Below are 24,285 nucleotides of genomic sequence, written 5' to 3'. Positions count from 1 at the left end.
TCATTGTAAATGATTGTAAATCATTTACAGTTGTATGGTGCTTGTGTTTGTGTTGTATTAGGAGTTTAGTCCGTTTTTAAAAGTTGTTTAGTCCCCCGCCCCGCCGGACAGAGTTTCACTCTTCTTGCCCAGGCTGGAGTGCAATGGCGCGATCCCGGCTCACTGCAACCTGTGCCTCCCGGTTCGAGCGATTATCCTGCTTTAGCCTCTCGAGTAGCTGGGATTACAGGCGTGTGCCGACACACCCGGCTACTTTTTTATTTTTTTAGTAGAGACTGGGTTTCACCATTGTTGGTCAGGCTGGTCTCGAATTCCTGACCTCAAGTGATCCACCTGCTTCTGCCTCTTACAGGCATGAACCACCGCCCTAGCCAAAATTTATTTATGTATTATTTATTTTATTTTTTATTTTTTTTTTTTTGAGACGGAGTCTCGCCCTGTCTCCCAGGCTGGAGTGCAGTAGCTCAGTCTTGGCTCACTACAGCCTCCATCTCTCAGGTTCAAGCGATTCTCTTGCCTCAGCCTCCTGAGTAGCTGGGATTACAGGTGCACGTGACCACACCCGGCTGATTTTTGTGTGTTTAGTAGAGACGGGGTTTCGCCATGTTGTCCAGGCTGGTCTCGAACTCCCGGGCTGAAGCGATCCACCTGCCTTGGCCTCCCAAAGTGCTGGGATTATAGGCGTGAGCCACTGCGCCCGGCCTTCTGTATTTTTTTGTAGAGACACTTTCCCGATGGTGTTCAGGCAGGTCCGGAACTAGTGCTCCAGGGCTCAGGCCATCGGCAGCCTCCGCCTCCCAAAGTACTGGGATTACTGGCGTGAGCCACACCCCACCTGGCCCTTTCCTTTTTTTTTTTTTTTTTTTTTAAAAGGCTTGGCACAAAACAAAGCTTTGGGGTTCACCAAAAATCAAAGCAAAACTGTTTTACCTGGAAAATCTTGTTTTCTGTCATCAGAAGTTATGCTTTAGTTCAGCTGTGTAGACACCCAGTAGTGGTTACATGAAGTTAGGTGAATAGATAAACAATAATTTTTATTTGTCATCACTCTCAGAGCAAATGTTTTCTATTTTATTTATTTATTTTTTGAGACAGGGTCTTGCTCTGTTACCCAGGCTGGAGTACAGTGGTGTGATCATGGCTCACTGCAGCCTCTTTCCCAAGCTTAAGTGATCCTCCTGCCTCAGCCTCCCGAGTAGCTGGGACTACAGACGTGTACCACCATGTTGGACTGATTTTTTTTTCTTGCCTTGGTAGTGACAAGGTCTCACTATGTTGGCCAGACTGGTCTCAAATTCCTTAGCTCAGATGAGCCTCCCACCTGGGCTCCCCAAAGTCCTGGGGTTACAGGTGTGAACGACCATGCCCAGTCTTATCTCAGAGCAAATGTTATGCACCATCTCTGTACTAGGCAGAGTGAGCTTTAACCCTGGCAGCACATTTGACTCGTCTGGGAAGCTCCAAAAGTGGGGACCATGCCTCACTCTAGACCACTTAATCTGTCTCAAGCGGGTGGGTCACAGGCATCCCACAGTTTCAAGCTCCACAAGTTACTTTTGTGCAGCCAGGATGAGAACTCCTGTAGTTACAGGAAAGAAGGTTTTCAAGAGTGCGTAGTTGCTTAAGGGCTGGTGGCATTGGAATTGGCATCTGGAAAATGTATCCTGAGGCATTTGGAGGATATTAATACGAGAATTTTATTTTATTTTTTTCTCATCCAGGCCAGAGTGTAGCGGCGTGATCTCGGCTCACTGCAACATGCGCCTTCCGGGAGCGATTCTCCTCCCTCAGCCTCCTAAGTAGCTGGGACTATAGGCACGCGCCACCACGCCTGGCTAATTTTTTTTTTTTTTTTTTTTTTTTTTTTGAGAGGGAGTCTTGCTCTGTCGCCCAGGCTGGAGTGCAGTGGCACGATTTTGGCTTACCACAACCTCCGACTCCCAGGTTCAAGCGATTCTCCTGCCTCAGCCTCCCGAGTAGCTGGGATTACAGGCATGCGCCACCATGCCTGGCTAATTTTGTACTTTTAGTAGAAACGGGGTTTATCCATGTTGGTTAGGCTGGTCTTGAACTCCCGACCTCAAGTGATCCTCCTGTCTCAGCCTCCCAAAGTGCTGGGATTACAGGTGTGAGCCACTGCGCCCAGCCAAAATCACTGCTTTTACAACACCTTTGCAAGACGTTACTTTTGAGGAAAAGTGGGTAAAGAGTACATAAATATTATTAATTACAACTACATGTGAATGTACAATTATCTCGTAGCAAAATGCAGATTTTGAAAAACGTTATAAAAAAATACACGCATTTCTTGAGATTAGATCTCAGAAGTCATGTTGAGTTGTCTTATCTCTCGTTTTCTTAGATCTCTGAGTTGCCATAAAAAAATTAAAGTTACTCTTAAATGCAAAAAAATTCACACATAGTATAAATTTTTAAAAAATGTCTGAGAGGTTTGGAAATATTTTTCTGACTGAAAAATTAGCATTATGGGGCTACTCCTAAATAATATAATATTTTATCTGATGAATTCTTTCTTTCCTGCTGCTCTTAATGCAATACACAGTAAATAGCCGAAAATACCGTATACTAAATGCCAATTTTAACTTTTTTACTTTGTAGAGATTTGTGTTTCTGTTAAGCATCCATGAGATTTTATTTTATTTTAATTTTTTTAAGTGGAAGACATCAGAATTTTAATAATCATTTTAGGTAAGTGTGTAGTTTATTTTTGACACTGCACAAAACTCAAAACATCGTTAGTTTTCAAAGTTAAGTTGCAATCTGAACTGGAAATTATATCAGTGAACTTTATATTCTGTTAGTTTGAAATCCATTTTTCTCTCTGCAACTTTGAATCAGTCTTTATCCATGCATAATTTTGAAACCTCATTCATTGGTTATTTGAAAAATCAAGTTGTGAGAGTTACAAAGATCTTTTGAATGTCAATACATTTCATTAAACAATATCAAAAAATCGATTTATCAGTGTCACCAGCAATCTCGTCAGAAAAAGCCTTTGAATAATAGCAGTCACATAAAAGTCCCTTGAAATTATAACCTTATGGGTTCAAATTTTATTATTAGCCAGTTTTCCCAGCACCATTTAACATGGGAAGTTGTTTTTCTTGAAGTGATGAGCTTACTTTGTTATTTTTAAGCAAGCAAAAAATACTTGTTTGAATATCTATAATTTGCTTATCAGTTATTTTTTCAAGTAGAAATGGAAAAAGCAGCTGATTCATTTGCATCTAAAAAACAAGGGCTGTGCCCTGGTAAAAACCATCATATTTTAGTATTTAGCAGAAATGGTTTATAAATTCCCTTCTCTTTCCACCGAATATTAAAAACGTGTACCCAAGGAGTGAAGTTTGGTTTTGTTTTTGGTTTTTGTATCAAACATGCTAGATAATGTGTCTTTTTATTATTGTTATTTTAGTTTAATTTACGGAATACATGTGCTGAACGTGCAGGTTTGTTACATACATATAGGTGTGCCATGACGGTTTACTGCACCCATCAACCCGTCATCTAGGTTTTAAGGCCTGCATGTGTTAGGTATTTGTCCTAATGCTCTCCCTCCCCTTGCCCCCAACAGGCCCCAGTGTGTGATGTTCTCCTCCCTGTGTCCATGTGTTCTCATTGTTCAACTCCCACTTAGGAGTGACAGCATGTGCTATTTGGTTTTCTGTTCCTGTCTTAGTTTGTTGAGGATGGTGGTTTCCAGAATCATTCATGTCCCTGCAAAGGACATGAATTCATTCTTTTTTATGGCTGCACAGTATTCCATGGTGTATATGTGCCACCCTTTCTTTATCCAGTCTATCACTGGTGGCCGTTTGGGTTGGTTTCAAGTCTTCATTATTGTAAATAGTGCTCCAGTAAACATATGTTACATGTGCATGTGTCTTTATAGTAGAATGATTTATAATCCTTTGGGTATATACTCAGTAATGGAATTGCTGGGTCAAACAGTACTTCTGGTTCTAGATCCTTGAGGCATCGCCACACCATCTTCCACAATGATTGAACTAATTTACACTCCCACCAACAGTGTAAAAGTATTCCCATTTCTCCACAGCCTCACTAGCATCTGTTGTTTCTAGACTTTTTAATGATCGCCATTCTAACTGGCGTGAGATGGTATTTCATTGTGGTTTTGATTTGCATTTTTCTAATGACCAGTAATAATGAGTTTTTTTTCATATGTTGGCCTCATAAATGTCTTTTGAGAAGTATCTGTTCATATCCTTCACCCACTTTTTGATGGGGTTGTTTTTTTCTTCTAAGTTGCTTGTAGATTCTGGATATCAGACCTTTGTCAGAAGGGTAGATTGCAAAAATGTTCTCCCACTCTGATGATAGCTTTTTTTGCTGAGCAGAAGCTCTTTAGTTTAATTAGATCCCATTTGTCAATTTTGGCTTTTGTTGCAGTTGCTTTTGGTGTTTTAGTCATGAAGTCTTTGCCCATGCCTATGTCCTGAATGGTATTCCCTAGGTTTTCTTCTCGGGTTTTTATGGTTTTAGGTTTTATGTTTAAGTCTTTAATCCATCTTGAGTTAATTTTTGTATAAGATATAAGGAAGGGGTCCAATTTCTGTTTTCTGTGTATGGCTAGCTGGTTTTCCCAGCGCCGTTTATTAAATAGGGAATCCTCTCCCCATTGCTTGTTTTTGTCAGGTTTGTTGAATATTAAATTGTTGTAGATATGTGGTGTTATTTCTGAGGCCTCTGTTCTGTTCCATTGGTCTATATATCTGTTTTGGTACCAGTAGCATGCTATTTTGGTTACTGTAGCCTTGTAGTGTAGTTTGAAGTCAGACAGCGTGATGCCTCCAGTTTTGTTCTTTTTGCTGAGGATTGTCTTGGCAATACAGGCTCTTTTTTGGTTCCATATGAAATTTAAAGTATTATTTTCTAGTTTTGTGAAGAAAGTTAATGGTAGCTTAATGGTAATAGCATTGAATCTATAAGCACTTAGGGCAATATGGCCATTTTCACAATATTGATTCTTCCTATTCATGAGCATGGATTTTTTTTTTTCTATTTGTTTGTGCCCTCTTTTATTAGTAAGGATTTTTTATCAGCAGACATGATTATATCTGTGATTTGTAAAGTCAGCTGTGTAGTGAACTAGCCCAGTGGGCAGGCTATTAAAATAATTCTGAGGAAAAATGAGAACAGCAACAGTGGTGATAGAGAAGAGATTTTAAAAAAATCTTTTTTTCTCTCTGGGGATGTTAAATATTTTTGAAGAAAGGGAGTAATAATTGTAACTTGCAAATGTGTTTTGCCCTACCTAGTTAAAACTACTTTTCAGCAGTGAGTGGATAGGTTGTAGCACATAAATTTTATTGTTACACATTATTAAAAAATGTCTTAAAAATATATATGTCTTAAAAAGACAAGTAATTTTCCTTATTAATTATTAAATATGTAATCTCATTTTTTTCTCTTAATAGCCTTATGTTAATATTGGGGTTTTATTGTTTTTGCTTTTCAGTACTGTAAGATTGATGTTAAAGGCATGGTGTTCACCCCACTTCATCAGCGTACATAAGTTATCTCTTCTTTTGGATCCTTATTTTATGCCATAATGGTAAGCTGCAGCTCAGTATGTTCAAATTTGTGTTTTAGAACGTTCTCTTCCTTCATCTTCATAAAGATATTTGTATTGTAGATACAGAAATACTCTTGTAAGCTGTACAAGTTATTCCAACTGGGAAATTACTTAGCAATCACATTGCAAAATCTTCTCTATAAAATATGTTCGCCACTAATCAGTGTTATAATTATCACATTCATCCATCTATCTGTTCTTGTGTTTATGAAGGATTAAAAATATTTACTACTATCTGCTTTGCCATATTCCAAATCGTTGGCAAGGAGGATGGGTATAAATACAAACAGTTTTGGGGAGTATAGATTTCTCATATTTTAAAGCTTTTCTTTAGATTTTATTAAACTTTAAAAACAAATGTAACCTGCTAACTGCACGTAACGTATTTCAGGCAGCATCAGTGCTGAGCTTCTAAAGGCACATTTCTGTTCACTGACTTAGAGTCGCTAAACATACTTAGGAGAAGGCATTTAACTTTTGCCATTAAGAAATGACAGACTAAGGGAGAAAAACACTTCTTAATGTTTTAGAGAAGCAGCAGCATTTGACAGAGAATAAATAAACATTGACCACCATGTTATTTATTTAGATAACCCCTGTTCTGCATCAAATCTTCAGAAAACATCCATCTTCCTTATCCTCTTGGGTTCTTGCCTATCTACTCCTCCCCTATTAGAGAAAAGTAGAAATATCACAGTGGGGTTCTGACCACACCTTGTATTTTGCATCTATATTACCTAATCATTTTCCTCTTAAGTATTTGAAGGAGGTAATGAATGAATGAATGATGCTTTTATTTATGTATGTAGACATGTCTCTCTAGACCCTTTGAAGTTTTAATTTCAGAAGACGAAATATTTACTTGAGATGTTGACTGTTTAAAATTGTCCTAGACTGTATATATTTGATTGTGTTTATTATAATTTTTTGATACAAACTCTGAACTTTTATGGGCAAAATTTAAAAGAACCTTCTGTATTTGTGAAGTGTGTATGTACAGAATTATGTTTTCATGGTGGAAAATGGGATCAGGGAAAATGGGATTCAGGAATCTTTTTTTATTATTATTATTATTTTTTGAGACGGAGTCTCGCTCTGTCGCCCAGGCTGGAGTGCAGTGGCCGGATCTCAGCTCACTGCAAGCTCCACCTCCCGGGTTCACACCATCCTCCTGCCTCAGCCTCCCGAGTAGCTGGGACTACAGGCGCCCGCCACCTCGCCCGGCTAGTTTTTTGTATTTTTTTGTAGTAGAGACAGGGTTTCACCATGTTAGCCAGGATGGTCTCGATCTCCTGACCTCGTGATCCGCCCGTCTCGGCCTCCCAAAGTGCTGGGATTACAGGCTTGAGCCACCGCGCCCGGCCGGATTCAGGAATCTTAACTTGAATCCTGGGAACCAGTTTCATTGGGAATCTGCTCCTTATAAGATTTTTTTTTTTTTTTTTTTGAGGGGAGAGACAGAATCTCACTGTATTCTCCAGGCTAGTCTCGAACTCCTGGTTTCCCACCTCAGCTTCCCAAAGCTTTGGGATTACAGGCATGTGCCACAGTGCCTGGCCAAGATTTTTTAACAAAGCAAATTGGTGTAGATTTGTTATAACTGAACGTTTTGAAAAGATGGCAGATTTCAGACTTTCTTCACTTATCATATTTAGATATTTGATAATATGGATTGTTTTTTATTGAACAGTGCAAGAAGGCCCACTATTTTTGGAATTATACAAATTCTCCATCCTTAGAGCTAGGTGGTCACTTAAAAGTTCCCATGATTTCCAAAGGGTGGCAGTATTTGTTTTTCCCCCTTGCCCTCCTGGGACTTTGGTGGGTGGTAGGAGTTTTTACCGACATGCAATTTGGTAGGTTGAAGTATTGGAATCTACAAAATAAGACCGAACAATTTAAGTCCTTTTAAATAAAAACTGAAAGTTCTATGCCTCTGAATAAAATTTAAAAATGGCTATCATTGTGAATGAAAAATACTATAAAACAAAAAATGAGAAAGAGAACCACTGGTGGTATATTTAGGTGTTTTTTTTTTTTTTTTTTTAGATTTGAGTTTAGCTCTTTTTGCCCAGGCTCTAGTACAATAGCACGATTTGGGCTCACTGCAACCTCTGCTTCCCGGGTTCAAGTGATTCTCCTTCCTCAGCCTCCTGAGTAGCTGGGACTACAGGCGTGTGCCACCATGCCTGGCTAATTTTGTATTTTTAGTAGAGATGGAGTTTTACCATGTTGGCCAGGCTGGTCTTGAACTCCTTACCTCAGGTGATCCTCCTGCCTCGACCTCTCAAAGTGCTGGGATTACAGGCGTGAGCCACCATGCCTGGCCATGTTTGATTTTGTTTAGGACCTAGTGCTTTTATTCATATGTGTCTTTAGAAATGAAAGCTTTACAAATGAAGAAATAGCATAGCTTCACCATATTTTTTCCTCGTCTCTAAGAAATGAGTGGATAGGGATCTACTAGTAGATCTCAAACCTTACATGTAGTAACAGTAAAATATTTCATCAATTCTGAGGTTCATTTTCTTTTATATTTTAATATCACTGAATTGATGAGTTGATACTCGAATATCTTACAATTTATAGCTTTTTTTTCTGTCTTAATGTTACGCAAAATAATGATGCATGCTTTCAGTGGCATCTTAAATTCATTGAAACATGGCAATGATAGCCATCATTTATTGCATTCTTTCTAGGCACTGAGCTAGAGATGTTATAGGTTTTTTGCATTAATATATTAGCACTTTCTAAGTTAATTTTAAGTGCCAGTACAACCCCACTCCCAATTTTCAAGATTTTTAGCAAATTAAGAGAGTTTAGCCTTTGCTTCATTTTGATTGTATACTTTATGGCCAGTAAATTTTTTTGAATGGTGCTCTTAAAAACTAAAGTCCATGAAGTGATGATAGCTGCCATATCCAAACCTCCCTTATGTTAACCTCACAAATACTGACCAGAGAGACCGTGTTAGCATTCTTATTTAGTTTGTTATTAGTAATCAGGTGCCCAAGACTCATATTTTTTCTTTGTTGTATATATTGATCATAGAGTGGAGTGGAGGAGACAAATAAAGGAGAATATATTAGACCTGTTTTAGAAAACATTAGAAATGTTAAATGTATATTAAATTTTTTTTGTGGAAATAACTAATGTTGCCAAATATACTATTTACTTTTTACAGCAACAAGCTTTAGAACTAGCTTTGGATCGTGCAGAGGTGAGGTGTGACTAAGTTACATATTGAAATAGTGTTGTCTTTAACTGACAAAAGCTCAGTTTTAAGAGATTTTTGTATGTGGTTTTTAAAGGAGCACATTATTATTTTAGGACAAGTATGCATATCATTTTGCTATAAATATATAAAAATATCAGGTGATATTTGGATCACCTATTACTTGGAATGTTCAAGATAATAATGTTATGGAATAAAACTTACTTGTACAAGGATATAGAATTTCCAAAATTGTATTTTCCTGTTTTGACAAGTTTTCTAATTACTCAAAGGAAAAAATAGCTAAGGTATACAGTATACGATTTTTCATACATTAAGCATATTTTGAACAACCATAAAATATATTGATAATATTTCTGACCTGTGAAAGTCATGGTTGTGAAACTATGATTTTGCTTATGGCAATGAAATACTCTGCTAAATTGTAGTGCAGTTCAAATTTCATTTGTTTGAAACTTATCTTTATATGTTAAGTAGTTTTTCCTACAAGATGTAATTCAGAGACTTAAGTGACTGAATAGCCTTTTGAGCCTTACTTATGTTTTAGATATACTCAATACAGTTGTTCATAGTCAAAAGCAAAAGGCTAGCTATTCTCATAAACTTTTGTTTTTTAGTATGTCATTGAAAGTGCCCGACAGAGACCTCCTAAAAGGAAATACCTATCAAGTGGAAGGTATGAATAATTAATTGGTAACGTCTTAGATTCATTGAAATATGATGATGGCCACCTTTTATTACATTCCTGGTAGGCACTGAACTAGAAATTTTATAGGTTCTTTGCATGTATTAGGAATTTCTAAGTTAATGTTAGCTACTATATTCAGCTCCACCCCAGTTTTTGGGAAATTGAGGAAAAAATGTTAAAATTTAGGAAAAAAATAACATTCATGTCATGATGATTACTATATTAACATTTTTTATATTTGTTTCATTAAATTTTTTTTAGAAAATCTGTGTTTCAAAAACTTTATGACCTGTATATTGAAGAATGTGAAAAAGAACCTGAGGTTAAGGTAAGTATACATTTTTATTGTGTTGTAGCTTTTGAAATGTAGAAGAGAGTAATTTGGAGGAGTTACATTTGGAGTATTATTTTTGTGTGTGTGAGTGAACTAACATCTTTTTTAGCCAGATACTAGTCAGTTCTGCAGCTGACCCAGAGCTCTGGCTAATGTGGCCCCAGGCAGAGATCACCTGCTAAGGTAGGAGTGAAGGAACAGTTATATTGAATAACAGACTGTCTCACTAGGAAGTGATGAGCAAAGACACAGTATATATTATCTTTTGCTCCTTCTTCGTCTGAGAAGTGATTTATAAATTTATAGCGCTTCCTCCTGAGAAGTGATTTACAAATTTATAGCAGTAACCTGTTTTCTCATGATGATTTGAACTGGAAAGCCAGAACTATTACAGAGCATGTATGAAATTCAAGTACAGTAATAAAAAGTGAGCTTGCTCATAAAACGAGTTCATGGCCAATTTAACTTAATTCATTTTTGTTTAGCAAAATATGTGGGTAGTAGAAATGTAACAGAAGTTGATTTATTGATGTCTTTGAGCCCTCAGGTTGGAAGAGCCTTAAAGGTCTCTATGAGCTTTTGTTGTCTGTCTTTAAAAATGAATACAGTTTTACTATTCAGGCCAGAAACAGTGGAATTCCAGTAGTGTCTAACTTTAAAATCTTCATATTAGGAAAAAAATTATTTTTAAACTTATAAATCTTACAGTATGTTTTTCATAAGTTTTTCTGATATATACGTGACATACAATAAGTTGTACATGTTTAAAGTATATATTTTTTAAGTTTTGACATGTGCATTGTAGATAGAAACACCCATGAAATCATCACTACAAACAATAGAATGCACATATTCATCACCTCAGTGACAGAACTAAAATAAGAGAGCTGCATATATGAAGATTCTAAATTGGAATTGGCAAGCTGCTCTCCATCAGCTAAATGTGCCTACTACATGTTTTTATAAATGAATTTTTATGGGAACCCATCACACCTGTTGGTTTGTATATTATCTAGGGCTGGCTTACAGGTACAAAGACACATTGAGTGTTGCAGCACAAACTATTTGGCCTACAAGCATAAAATACTATCTGACCCATTAAGAAAGAAAATTTGCAACCTCTAGTCTAGATGGGATCAACTCCGTGGTAGCTAATTTGTTTTGTTGAAGAGGTACATATACTATAAAAATTTATCTAATTCTGTCTTAAGTCAAATTATGAGGGATTTTGCTACACTGAAAAGACTAACATTTTTAGTCTCTCTTTTCTAGTTTAACATCAAAGTGGTTAAAAGTTGTTTGCCTTTTTAAAAAATTTTCAGATTGCTTAGTGTTTTCATTCTATGGTGATGACAGATTAAGAATTTGTCACTTCTCTCTGTATGTGTGTATGGTACATGTTTAATATATATTTACTAAATATAAGATATTCAAGACATTTTGTTTTTTTTGAGATTCTGAAAAAATATTTACTGTTATCTTTGCTAAATGAGATTTGATGACATGATTTGTTAAATCTGTAAGTAGGTTTTATTTTAAATCATGCGCATTTTTAAAATCATGGACTTTGTTGTGGTTTTTAAGGCGCTGTTGAATCGGATTTACAGAATATGTCCAAATTGCTTACTTCGTCTTACCAATTAGATATTTTTAGGTTCAACGTTTCAGCTTAGAGCTGTTGAACTTGTTTGTATCTTATTTAGCCTATAAAATATTTAAGAAATGTACACTTCTTAGATACAACCAAAGAGAATGCTCCATATTCTTTAGGTTAGACTTATACTTAATGGAAACTATATACTTCTGTGTTTTATATATTTGCATTTAATGATTTTATATTCTACTTATTTAAATATTTTTATTAAGTATTCAAAAGTGTTTTATATTTAAGTGCTTTTATTGTCTTGGAGGTCACCAGTTTTTAAAATATGAATTAATTTGCTTGAAACATAGTAGTAGATAAAAATTAAGTTTACATAGCTGTCCCATATGTAGTGGCTATAGTTTTGTGAGCCTTCTTCATTTATTCAGAATCATAATGCGGAAAGAGCACCAAAAGGTTACTTCAACCCTGATTTTGTTAAATCATAGCATTATTTATTCAGGTTATACTGGATTATTTTCATGAGCTCTGCCTCTTTTTAAAGCAGAAATTAAGAAGAAATGTGAACTTGTTAGAGAAGCTTGTTATGCAAGAGACTTTGTCTTGTTTAGTGGTCAATCTGTACCCAGGAAATGAGGGATATTCTCTGATGCTCAGGGGAAAAAACGGATCAGGTAAGACCCTCCAGAGCACAGCTGCCACAAAATACTTTTGCCAGGCAGGATGTGCTGTTTTTTTAAAGTAGTTTTTTAACCTGCTAAAGCATTTGTCCTTCAGATAGTGATGACTTAGTGATAAAAACAGATTTTGATCCCAATTTTCTTCCTTATAATATGTTTTGGTAGAATATTAGAAATTATTTCTCTTATGGTTATCTTTCCTGAATGTGCATTTTAGAAGTATTGTAATTGATATGTCTTTGAAGTCCAATTATAAAAGCATCTCAGAACCAAAGGAAAGGTAAAAAAAAAAAAAAGGAAAATTATAGAAACATAACTTACAGATAATTAAAATAGAATTTCCTTTCATTCTATTGCTATTTATATTTTAAGATAGTATACCGTGTTTAAAGGTAGGTAATCCTGCAGTTCGAATATGAGTCTGAAATCTTCAAAATTAAGCAGACTTGCTGCCTTTTGAGTAATTTTCACATACTAAAAATATTTCTATTAATATTGAATATGAGCATTTCTGTTAATGGTGAGTACGAAAATAATTTAAAAATATAAATACTCTTCAGTTTCATTAAAGAGATAAAAAAATTTAATAATGATGATAATGTGAGTTCTACAAGGAACTCTCATAGCTAGAATTTTGTGTGTGTGTTGATTAGTTGTAAAGTGTAACACCAAGAGAATTTTGTTCTACAAGTGACCACTTTTCAGATAACGCACCAAAGTGTCCTCTGATTTCCAGATTAGATTAATTGGTCTTCAGTGAACTTTCAGTTACTTTGACATTGGAATTTTATCATATTCTGATTATTTTGCTTTGGACTGTGATTCCGATTGTGATGTTATGCCAGATGTTTTTTCATTGTGTTAGGTCCCCCCCCCCCCTTAAATAAAGAAGAACATTAGGAGGGCCTTTTGGTTTTGGTTTTTTTTCAATCCTTGCTTTGTTGAAATGCCTTTTGGTTTTATTATAGACGTTTTTTTGAAAAGCCATTTGAATTACACAGCTAAGCTTTCAGTGAGCGTCATCATTTTCAAACTTTATGTTTTAAATTAAGATTCTGAGACCATTCGACTGCCCTATGAAGAAGGAGAGTTGCTTGAATATTTGGATGCAGAAGAATTACCTCCTATTTTGGTCGATCTCCTAGAAAAATCTCAGGTACAAAATTTTTGTCTTTAAAATGTCTTTATATTTGTTATATGTATATGATATATATGTCACATTTATCTGTATGTATACATATATGTATATAAATGACTATATGATGTTTCGTGACAGATGATGTTTAATTTCTATCACTGTTCCCAACAGCCTTTAGAACATGAAATGAGGCTGGGCTTTGGTGGCTCATGCCTATAATCCCAGCACTTTGGGAGGCTAAGGCAGGAGGATCACTTGAACCCAGGAGTTTGAGCTCACTACAGTCTCAAACCCCTGGGCTCAAGTGATGCTCCTGTACCACTGCAGGACTAGAGAAGGAAGGATTAGAGAAGGAAGAGGTAAAGCAGAATTGCAGTGATTGCACCACTGCACTCCAGCGTGGGCGATAGAGCAAGACCCTGTCTCTAAAACTAATAATAATAGGAGATGAAATGAGACATGTATAGCTATCTGGAAATGAATTTATGTGTGATCTTTAACCTTCAGGGTATACTGAAACATATAGACGTAGTTCTTCTAAAATAGAACAATTAGCTCATCAACTGGAAATTTCCATATAGTTACAATTAAGAAATTATGAAAGAAACTACTTTGAATATTTATGAAGTTTTTCACTTGGGGGCCAGAAACTGACCTTTGCATCTGTACTTCTCTTTACATCTGTACTTCTCTTCACATCTGTACTTCTCTTCATAGCTTGCCTAGATAAGCACTCCCTTGCCCTGTTCTACTTCCTTCTTACTGCCTTAACACCAGCCATACTGTGTACTCTACTGAGGAAAAAGAAGACATCACATGAGAGCTCTCATTTCTTCCTAGCACCAGTCGACTAGCATCCCTACCTCTCTCTTCATATCTGCCTGCCTTCCTGTTAGAATAGTTGATACGTACTATTTATAGGCATCCATCCCCTCCACTTGTTTTCTGGATCCTCCCCTTCCTTCTCAAGGACTTAAAATTATAACCTCTCTTTTTTTTCTATTTCTCTTTGTCTACTAAATGCAGAATGCAAGCATACTGTGTTAGAGGTTGAGTATCTCAAATATGAAAATATGAAATCCAGTGTTCCAAAATCTGAGCACTGACATGACACTTAAAAGAAATGCTAATTGGAACATTTCAGATTTCAGGTTTTTTGATTAGGGCTGCTTGACTTAAGTATAATGCAAATATTTCCAGCTCCAAAATGCTTCTGGTCTGAAGCACTTCAGATAAGGGATACTTAAACTGTATGTCTCAAATTAAAAAAAAAAAAGTCCTCCCTTCTCCAACTACTGCTCTTGTTACTCTTGACAGCAATGCTACTCAAAGAATTTATAGTGATTTCCTTTTTTGCACATCCCATTCTTTCCACCACCCATCTCATTTGGCATCATGACGTCATTCTGCAGAGGTTGCATTTGTCAAAGTTACCAATGATCTCCATATACTGAATAATTGGTCACTTTTCTGTTCTCTTCTTAATTGGCCTCTTAGCAAAGATCAGTGGATATAACTACGTCCTGCTTGAAATGCCTTTCTGTTGACTTCTGAGACATCATTTTCCTGGTTTTCCTCTGCCTTCTCTAATCCTTCGGTCTTTTTTACTATAATCCCTGTTCCATCCATAAATGTGTGTGTTTTCAGGTTCAGTCCTTGGCCCTCTGTTTTTCTTTAGTAATATTCTCCCTGAATGATTTCAGCCAGTTTCATGTGTTTGTAAAATGTTACTTACTCTATTGCCTATATGCCTTACCATGGCCATTCCACCAAGCTCCTAACTTACATACTTACTTGGATATATAATAGGTTCCTCAAATTTAACATGACAAAAGCAGAACTTTATTTTACCTCCCAAACCAGTTTTATCACCAGTCTCTTCAGTCTAACAGATGACCCTATCCTCACCTTCCACATTCAGTCCATCAGCAAATGCCAGCTCTCTCTTTAAGATACATGGTTGTGCCCAGTGCTCTGAACAAAACCCTTGCTTTCCTGTTTGTCTTCATCTTTTTTTTTTTTTTTTTTGAGATGGAGTCTTGCTCTGTCGCCCAGGCTGGAGTGCAGTGGCCGGATCTCGGCTCACTGCAAGCTCCGCCTCCCGGGTTTACGCCATTTTCCTGCCTCAGCCTCCCAAGTAGCTGGGACTACAGGCGCCCGCCACCTCGCCCGGCTAGTTTTTTTGTATTTTTTAGTAGAGACGGGGTTTCACCATGTTAGCCAGGATGGTCTCGATCTCCGGACCTCGTGACCCGCCCATCTCGGCCTCCCAAAGTGCTGGGATTACAGGCTTGAGCCACCACGCCTAGCCTGTCTTCATCTTCTAAATGTCATCCTCACTCACTACATTCCATCCATCCTTGTTTCATTTCCACAATAAAACACTCCAAGTTTGTTCCTACAGTAAGATCTTCTCATTTGTTATTCCCTCTGTCTGGAATGATCTGTCCCTAATGTATCTGGCCCTTTCTTGTGATTCAGATCTTAGGTAAAACCTAAGGTTTTTATCTGCACATACAATCCAGATTGACCCTTCCCTATTTGATTTCCTTTATAGAATTCATCACTATCTAAAATTATTTTGTTCTGTTTACATGTTTATTGCCTGTCTTCCCACAGCTGAGTGCAAATGTTTTCTGACTACTGTATCTGTAAAGCTGTACCTGGATAGGTACAGCCTGAAGAACTATTTTTCATTTGAATTTTATGTTTAGCTTCCCTCCTATTAATAAAGGCTAAGGGCAAAGATTTTATTTCTGAAAATTTTAGCAGAGCAAATATAGAAGTTATATCTAGAAGCTGAAACACTGGCAAGGTTGATTGGCAATTTATAACAATGATAAACTTTATAGTAATGGCAAAGTTAGCAAAATGTAACAGTAAGCCAGTGAGCTGCAGAAGAACAGCTCACTGTTCCAAGGATCAAGAACAGTTCCAAGGATCTGTAACGTAATAGTATGTAAATGCCAAAAGTCAATTGACTTGGTAGATGCCAAAGTCAATCTATAATTAGAAACTGTTAAATAGTTTTAAATTGCTTCTTGTGTCATGGTGATGAACATAAAATACTTCCTCTGAAAAGGTTTACACAGTGTTAAATCTACCAAGGAAATCTAAAGAATGCATACATGAGTGGCCAGAAATGTTGCATGAATGTAAAGGATGTGAAATGTTTGATATAAACTACTTATTTAGACTTTTGGGAAAAAAAATGACATTTACATATTTTTACCCAAACAGGTTAATATTTTTCATTGTGGATGTGTCATAGCAGAAATACGTGACTACAGGCAGTCCAGTAACATGAAATCTCCTGGTTACCAAAGTCGGCACATTCTCTTACGTCCAACAATGCAGGTAAGGATGTTTAAGATATACTATTTTAGATTTTAGTTGGAAGTTTCATTTATCAAATGTCTTCATATGTTTGTGCATAGATTAATGAGTTTTTTAAATGTTTATTTCTTCTAGACTTTAATTTGTGATGTACATTCAATAACAAGTGATAACCATAAATGGACCCAGGTTAGTTGTTTTGTTTTTTAATCTCAAACAGGCAAAATATAGGATGAAAAAAACTTATCATTAAGCAAAGTGATTTTCTGCTTATTTTTATTCAATAATTAAGTTTGATGCTTTATGTGCAAAGCTGGTATTCCTTTATGAGATCTGGAAGTTAAGGGTCTCTTTATACATGTAGTAATCCCTCAAGTTGCCTAAGATCATTTTAGGGTGAAGCTGGCCTAATATGCTCAATGAGATAAAACTTAGTCTTTATCTCCTCTCAAATAGAAGAAAAATGTTTTTACCTTGACTACAAATAGATACTGGTTTTTTTTTTTTTAAATAATTCAAGTTTCTAACCCAGCCTAGCCTAGCTTTCTTTGCCATTTATACTGGTTGCCTTGAAATGAGAGGAACTCTCTTACCCCTGAGAATAACCAGTTAACCCTCCAGTTCTGGCTCAGTGATATATGAGGGGACTTCAGAAAGTTTGTGGAAAACTGGGATTAAAAGATAAAAAACATAAACTTTTCTTCTCAGTATAAGCTCCATTAAGTTCAAGACGCTTGTAAATGATACTATTTATTTAGTCCACCCCTAAAGAACTGAGGGTCCTGGGAACTGAACCATATCAATGCAATCAGTTTTACATTATTAACTGAAGAAAAATGGATACTTTTTAAACTTTTTTTTTTTTTTTAAGATTAGGAAACAAGAAGTCGGAAAGAGCCAAATCTGGACTGTAAGGTGGATACCTAATGGTTTCCCATCAAAACTCTTACAAAATTTCTCTTTTTTGATGAGAGGAATGAGCAGAGGCATTGTGGTGCAGAACGACTCTGGTGAAGCTTTCCCAGGCATTTTTCTGCTGAAGCTTTGGCTAACTTTCTCAAAACACTCATAATAAGCACGTTACATTCTTTGTTCCTGCAGAAAGTCAACAAGCAAAATGTCTTGAGCATCCCAGAAAACTGTTTCCATGATCTTTGCTCTTCACCTGTCTGCTTTTGCTTTGACTGAACCACTTCTGCCTCTTGGTAGCCATTGCCTTAATTGTGCTTTATTATCTTCAGTATTATACTGGAAAGAATGCTTTAGTATCTTGGTCCTACTTGTTGAAAATTTCCATAGAAAGCTCTGCTTTTTCAGCTGATCTGGATGCAGTGGTTTTGGCACCCATCGAGTGGAAAGTTTACTCAACTTTAATTTTTCTGTCAAAATTATTCAAGCTGAACCAGTTGAGATGCCTATAGTGTTGGCTTTTGTTTCTGCTGTTAATCATTGGTCCTCTTCAATTAGGTTACAAACGAAATGAATTTTTTTCCTCGTAAATTGATGTGGATGATCGGCTGCTGCAGGCTTCATCTTCAACATAGTCTTGTCCCTTCTTAAAACAAGTTACCCATTTGTAAATGGCTGCTTTCTTTGAGGCATGCTTCCCATAAACTTTTCAAAAAGCGTCAATGATTTCACAATTCTTCCATTCAGGCTTCACCATCAATTTGATGTTTGTTGTTGCTTCAGTTTTAGCAGAATTCATGTTGCTCTGGTAGAGGCTGTTTTCAAACTGATGTCTTATCTTTCTTAGTGTTTCAAACTAGGTTCTGTTCAGACATGTTATAACAGCTTAGTGCGTATTTATTTTGGTGCAAAAAGGTTTGAAACCTATGTATAGTTTTTTCTTAATACTCATTTTTCATAAACTTTTAAAGACCCCTTGTATGTGAGATGCCTACTCAAAAAAGTGTTCAGTTGTCTGTGATTATAGTGAGGAATAACTACTAAGTCAAAAGAAAATATCAGTAATGGTAGTTATCCATTCTGTGACATGTGATTATAAAATAAGCTTCAATTCATCAGTAACTACCAAGTATTGTGTTTTGGTTTGGGCTGTAATGTTATCATCTGAAAAAAGATTAAAAGCTATCAAAAGAATATTAGACAACAGAAAAACTCATTGGTTACCATCAGAGGATGCTAGGGCATCAGTTTCTTACTCTGAGGATTGATAAAGGAGAGAATATAATATTTATTCTGCCCTTCTTGTTATGAACTGTATTTTAGGCAGCCAAGTAAGTGAGGGAAAATTCTTAGGAAAATTTCCAGCTAATAGGTGTAAAAGAAATGATAGACTTTTGAAAAATAAAAGTTTGAAAGTGTTAATGAAGTAATGAATCTAGACAACAGTAATTCTTGGATGTGAAAACTATTAGATGATAGGTTAATGGGAAATTTTGTAATGTAGCAATCTGATTAAACCTACTGATTGAAGATGGAACAGTTAATTATTGTGTACCTCCCGGTTTGATGCAAGAGACATACAACAGTAGTAATAGCACCAATAAAGAACTCTTGTCCAAAAAAAAAAAAAAAAAGGAGCCCATATTAAATCAAGCCACTAGTTGTAACTAGCAGTTTATAGGAATTCAGTGAATAAAATAAATTCTTAAGTAACACAACGAGGAAGAAACCAGCCAGATCTAGTTAATGGACATGAGAAAGCAATTGGTTAATTCTAACAAATTATTATTTAACAATATTATTAATTGATTCACTTAAAAAAATAGCCTTAGCTATCAGGATATTTCAGAGGTTAAGCAAAGTAATAGGATTCAGTAAAGTACATTATGTGTTAACAGTAAAGAGCCTGTATGTACTTTGGAATTGGGTATATAGAGTTCACTCAATATTAGCAGAGTCATTTTTATTCTTGTAATATAGTTGAGTATAGGATGGGACTATTCACGGTTACTAAAAAATGCCATAACCCGTTACGACCCTATAGGTTTTGTGAGAGCAGAATATTTTGTTTTGCTCACTACTTTATCCCCAACTCCTGTAAAGGTGCCTAACACATCATAGGTGCTCAAATACTTTCTTGAATTAATGAGTAGCCACTCTTACAATCTGACCATTCCATACTCTACAAATTATAGGCATACCTCGGAGTTATTGTGGGTTCGATTCCAGAGCACTGCAGTAAAACAAATACTGCGATAAAGCAAGTCACATGAACTTTTTGGTTTCCTAGTGTATAAAAACATTACATTTACACTATATAGTTGACCTTAAACAACACAGAGGTTAGGGGCAGTGGCCTTTGTGCGGTCAAAAACCCATGTATAACTTCTGACTCCTCTTCTAATACTTTACTAATAGCCTACTGTTGACTGGGAAGCCTTACTGGATTTTGTTTTTTTGTTTTGTTTTGTTTTGTTTTTGAGATGGAGTCAGGTTGTAACTCAGGTTGCAGTGCATTGGCACAGTCTCAGCTCACTGCAACCTCTGCCTCTCAGGCTCAAGTGATCCTCCCACCTCAGCCTCCTGAGTAGCTGGGACTATAGGTGCATGCCACCATGCCCAGCTAATTATTTTTATTTTTGGTAGAGACAGGATTTCACCATGTTGCCCAGGCTGATCTCGAACTCCTGAGCTCAAGCGATCTGCCCGCCTGGGACTCCCAAAGTACTGGGATTACAGATGTGAGCAACCATGCCTGGTGATTAACATGCATTTTGTATGTTATATGTATTGTGCTCTGTATTTTTACAGTTAATTGTTAGAGAAAAGAAAACATTAAGAAAATGATAAGAAGAGAAAATTTGTTTACTATTCAATAAGTATATCATATTAAACGTCTTCATCCTCATCATCTTCACATTGAGTAGGCCGAGGAGGAGGAAGAAGAAAAGTTCATCTTGCCAGTTCTCTTGGCAACTTCCAGAGATCGAGACCATCTCGGCCAACACGGTGAAACCCCGTCTCTAAAAATACAAAAATTAGCCAGACATGGTGTTGTGTGCTTGTAGTCCCAGCTACTCAGGAGGCTGAGGCAGGAGAATCACGTAAACCTAGGAGGCGGAGGTTGCAGTGAGCTGAGATCACACCATGGCACTCCAGAGCAAAACTCTGTCTCAAAAAAAAGAAAAGAAAAAAACTCCTGTGTAAATGGACCTACATAGTTCAAATCCATGTTGTTCAGGAGTCTACTGTAGACTATTAAGGGTGCCATAGCATTATGTTTAAAAAAACAACTTATATACATTAATTTAAAAATACTTTATTGCTAAAAAATGCCAATGATCTTCTGAACCTTCAGGGAGTCATAACCTTTTTGCTTGTGGAAGGTATTGCCTAGATATTAATGACTGCTGACAGATCAGGATCTGACAGATTGGGATGGCAGTGGCAGTTTTTTAAAAGACAACAGTGAAGTTTGCCCCATCGATTATTTCTTTCATGAAAGAGTTCTTTATAGCATGTGATGCAGTTTTACCCTACAGTAGAACATCTTTCAGAATTGAAGTCAGTCCTCTAAAACCCTGCCACTGCTGTGTTATCACCTAAGTTTATGTAATAGTCTAAATATTATGTTGTCATTTCAACAATGTTCACAGCCAGGAATAGATTCTATCTCAAGAAACCACTTTTGCGGGGTGCAGTGACTCATGCCTATAATCCCAGCACTTTGGGAGGCCAAAGCAGGCAGATCACAAGGTCAGGAGTTCGAGACCAGCCTGGCCAATATGGTGAAACTCTGTCTCTGGTAAAAATTCAAAAATTAGCCGGGCATGGTGGTGGTACCTGGCAGGAGAATTGCTTGAACCCAGGAGGCGGAGGTTGCAGTGAACTGCGCCATTACACTCTAGGCTGGGTGACAGAGGGAGACTCTGACTCAAAAAAAAAAAAAAAAAAAAAAAAAAAAACTCTTTCTATGGTCACCCATAAGAAGCAACTCATCCATTCAAGTTTGATCATGAGATTGTAGCAATTCAGTCACATCTTCAGGCTCTCTACTTCTAATTGTATTTCTCTTGATATCACCACAACTGCAGTGACTTCTTGTCCTGAAGTCTTGAACCCCTCAGAGTCATCCATGAAGGTTGGAATAAACCTCTCCCAAACTCATATTAATGTTTCTATTTTGACCTCCTCCCATGAATCATGCATGTTCTTCATGACATCTACAATGCCAAATCTTTTCCAGAAAGTTTTTAATTTACTTTGCCCAGATCCATCAGAGGAATCACTATCTATGGCAGGTAAAGCCTTACAAAATGTATTTTTTAAATATTAAGACTTAAAAGTCAAAGTTACTCCTTGATCCATGGGCTGCAGAGTGGATATTGTGTTGGCAGCTATGAAAACATTAATCCCCTTGTGTGTCTTCATCAGAGCTCTTGGGTGACAAGGCCATTGTGAATGAGCAGTAGTATTTTCGAAAGAATCTTTTTTTTTTCTGAACAGTGGGTCTCTGTAGTGGCCTTAAAATATTCAGTAAACTATGTGGTAAACAGATGTGCTGTCATCTAGGCTTTGTTGTTCCATTTATAGAGCACCAATAGAGTAGTAATTCTTAAGGATTCTAGGATTTTCAGAATGGCCAAATAAGCATTGGCTTCAGCTTCAAGTCACCAGCTGCATTAACCCCCAACAAGGGAGTCAGCCTGTTCTTTGAAGCTTTGAAGCCAGACATTGACTTCTCTCTAGCTATGAAAGTTCTGGATGGTATATTCTTCTAGTATCAGGCTGTCTTATTTAATTTGAAAACCTGTTGTTGAACCACCTTCATCAGGTATCTTAGATCTTCTGCATAACTTGTTGCAGTTTGTATATCAGCACTTGCCGCATCACCTTCCACTTTTGTGTTATGGAGACAGCTTCTACTCTTAAACCTCATGAACTAGTTTTCTGCTTCAAACTTTTCTTCTGCAGCTTCCTCACCTGTCTCACATCATAGAATTGAAGAGAATTGGGATTTGCTCTGGATTAGGCTTTGGTTTAAGGAAATGTTGCAACTAGTTTGATCTTCTATCCAGATCATTTAAACTTTCTCTGTATCAGCAATAAGGCTGTTTTGCTTTTCTATCTGTTATGGATGTTCACTGGAGTAGTGCTTTTAATTTTGTTTATGAACTTTTCCTTTACATTCACAACTTGGCTAACTGGTACAAGAGGCCTAGCTTTCACTGTTGTAGCTGTTTATAGGCCTTTCTCACTAAGCTTAATCATTTCTAGCTTTGGATTTAAAATGAGAGATGTGTGACTCTTCCTTTCACTTGAACACTAAGAGGCCATTTTTTGCCTAATTTAAATATTATAATGTTTCTAGGGGTAAGGAGTCCTGAGAAGGAGAAAGACAGGGGAGATCCCACACTGGGGAGTGGTGGATCGGTGAAGCTGTCAGAGAACATACATCATTTCTTGATTAAGTACACATTGAATATCACAGATCACCATAATATATTTAATAATAATGAAGAAGTTTGAGATACAGAAAGAATTACCAAAATGTGACACAGACACAAAATAAGTGTGCTGTTGGGAAAATGGTGCTGATAGCCTTGCTCAGTGCAAAATTGCCACAGATCTTCAATATGTAAAAAGTGCAATATTTGTGAACCACAATAAAACGAGATATACCTGCATTGAATTTCCATTAGAAGTTTCTTTATGCTGTCTAGTTTCTAAACGTTTGCATGCACACTAACATTGGCACCTGAAATACCGTGTTTTACCGTAGTTCTTAGCAGAATTCCAGGGAATATTTCTAGATTAAGCTATGTATGATTACATATTTGCAAATCTTAAATCTGGTATTGACATATGCTCTTACACATTTCAGGAAGACAAACTTCTGCTTGAGAGCCAGCTCATCCTAGCTACAGCTGAACCACTCTGTCTTGATCCTTCTATAGCAGTCACCTGCACTGCAAACAGACTGCTCTATAACAAGCAAAAGATGAACACTCGCCCAATGAAACGGTAATTGCCTTTGTGGAAGGGTGAACCAAAAGACACAAGTAGCTGTAAATTTTGCTGTTTATAGTATCTTTTCCCTCCAGGGTATGGTTGCTCTGATTTTGGTGGAGAAGGGTAGAGATGGGGGTCTCTCTTTGTTGCCCAGGCTAGTCTTGAACTCTTGGCTTCAAGTGATCCTCCCACTTTGGCTTCCCAAATAGCTGGGATTATAAGCATGACCAACTACACCAGCCTCTGATTATTTTTTTTTTTGAAAATAGGATTTTTAATGGTCTTATTTTATATTTTTTTTATAGCATTATTATTTTTTAATGCTCTATGCTTCAGATTGAACTGATGCATTTTCTGCAGTCTTTTAAAGAATAAACTTTTTCTAAGTTTATAGTCTGTTTTCCAAAAAGGTAAAGAGGCTGAGATCAAATATGAACAGAAATAATAATTTTTTCATTATTTTCTTAATAACGAATGACTGATTTAATTGTTGTTAATCCTACTTTTAAGGAAAGATTTTGTAATTTCAAAATTTGAGAAAATATGATCATAGAAGAAGTCAGTTAGTTATAAACTGAATCTAGGCACACCTACCTTGTGTTTTTGAAACAAACCAAGCTTATTCCTCCCTTGGCATCTTTTAAAAATGTCTCTTCAAATACTCATTCCTTGATCTTTCAGAATATTTTCTTTTCCCCACCCTCCATGGGAAACATGAGGGAATTTTTCCCCA

General features: G+C 36.5%; 1 protein-coding gene across 31 annotated transcripts in view; it reads left to right on the top strand.

The window, feature by feature from the left end:
- SUPT20H (SPT20 homolog, SAGA complex component) overlaps positions 1 to 24,285 on the top strand; it is a 50,413-nt gene that overhangs the window by 1,347 nt on the left and 24,781 nt on the right. For 15 of the 31 annotated variants that reach the window (XR_002518300.2, XM_003913772.3, XM_003913774.3 and 12 more), the window contains exons 2-10: positions 5,501 to 5,596; positions 8,802 to 8,837; positions 9,470 to 9,528; positions 9,802 to 9,868; positions 12,022 to 12,151; positions 13,210 to 13,313; positions 16,536 to 16,652; positions 16,767 to 16,820; positions 23,425 to 23,564. Coding sequence is in view for 30 of the 31 variants with exons in the window: in XM_003913772.3 (XP_003913821.1) it covers positions 5,594 to 5,596; positions 8,802 to 8,837; positions 9,470 to 9,528; positions 9,802 to 9,868; positions 12,022 to 12,151; positions 13,210 to 13,313; positions 16,536 to 16,652; positions 16,767 to 16,820; positions 23,425 to 23,564 (710 nt within the window). In the remaining variant the exon portion in view is untranslated. Of the gene's footprint in view, positions 1 to 5,494; positions 5,597 to 8,801; positions 8,838 to 9,469; positions 9,529 to 9,801; positions 9,869 to 12,021; positions 12,152 to 13,209; positions 13,314 to 16,535; positions 16,653 to 16,766; positions 16,821 to 23,424; positions 23,565 to 24,285 lie in introns of those variants that run through there. The other 16 variants (XM_009191801.2, XM_003913771.3, XM_009191788.2 and 13 more) reach the window with 9 other exon arrangements.

Source organism: Papio anubis, chromosome 15 (assembly GCF_008728515.1).
Source record: "Papio anubis isolate 15944 chromosome 15, Panubis1.0, whole genome shotgun sequence".
Lineage (NCBI taxonomy): Eukaryota > Metazoa > Chordata > Mammalia > Primates > Cercopithecidae > Papio > Papio anubis.
Note: the sequence above shows the minus strand (reverse complement) of the source record. Positions and strands in the feature narration are given on the sequence as shown.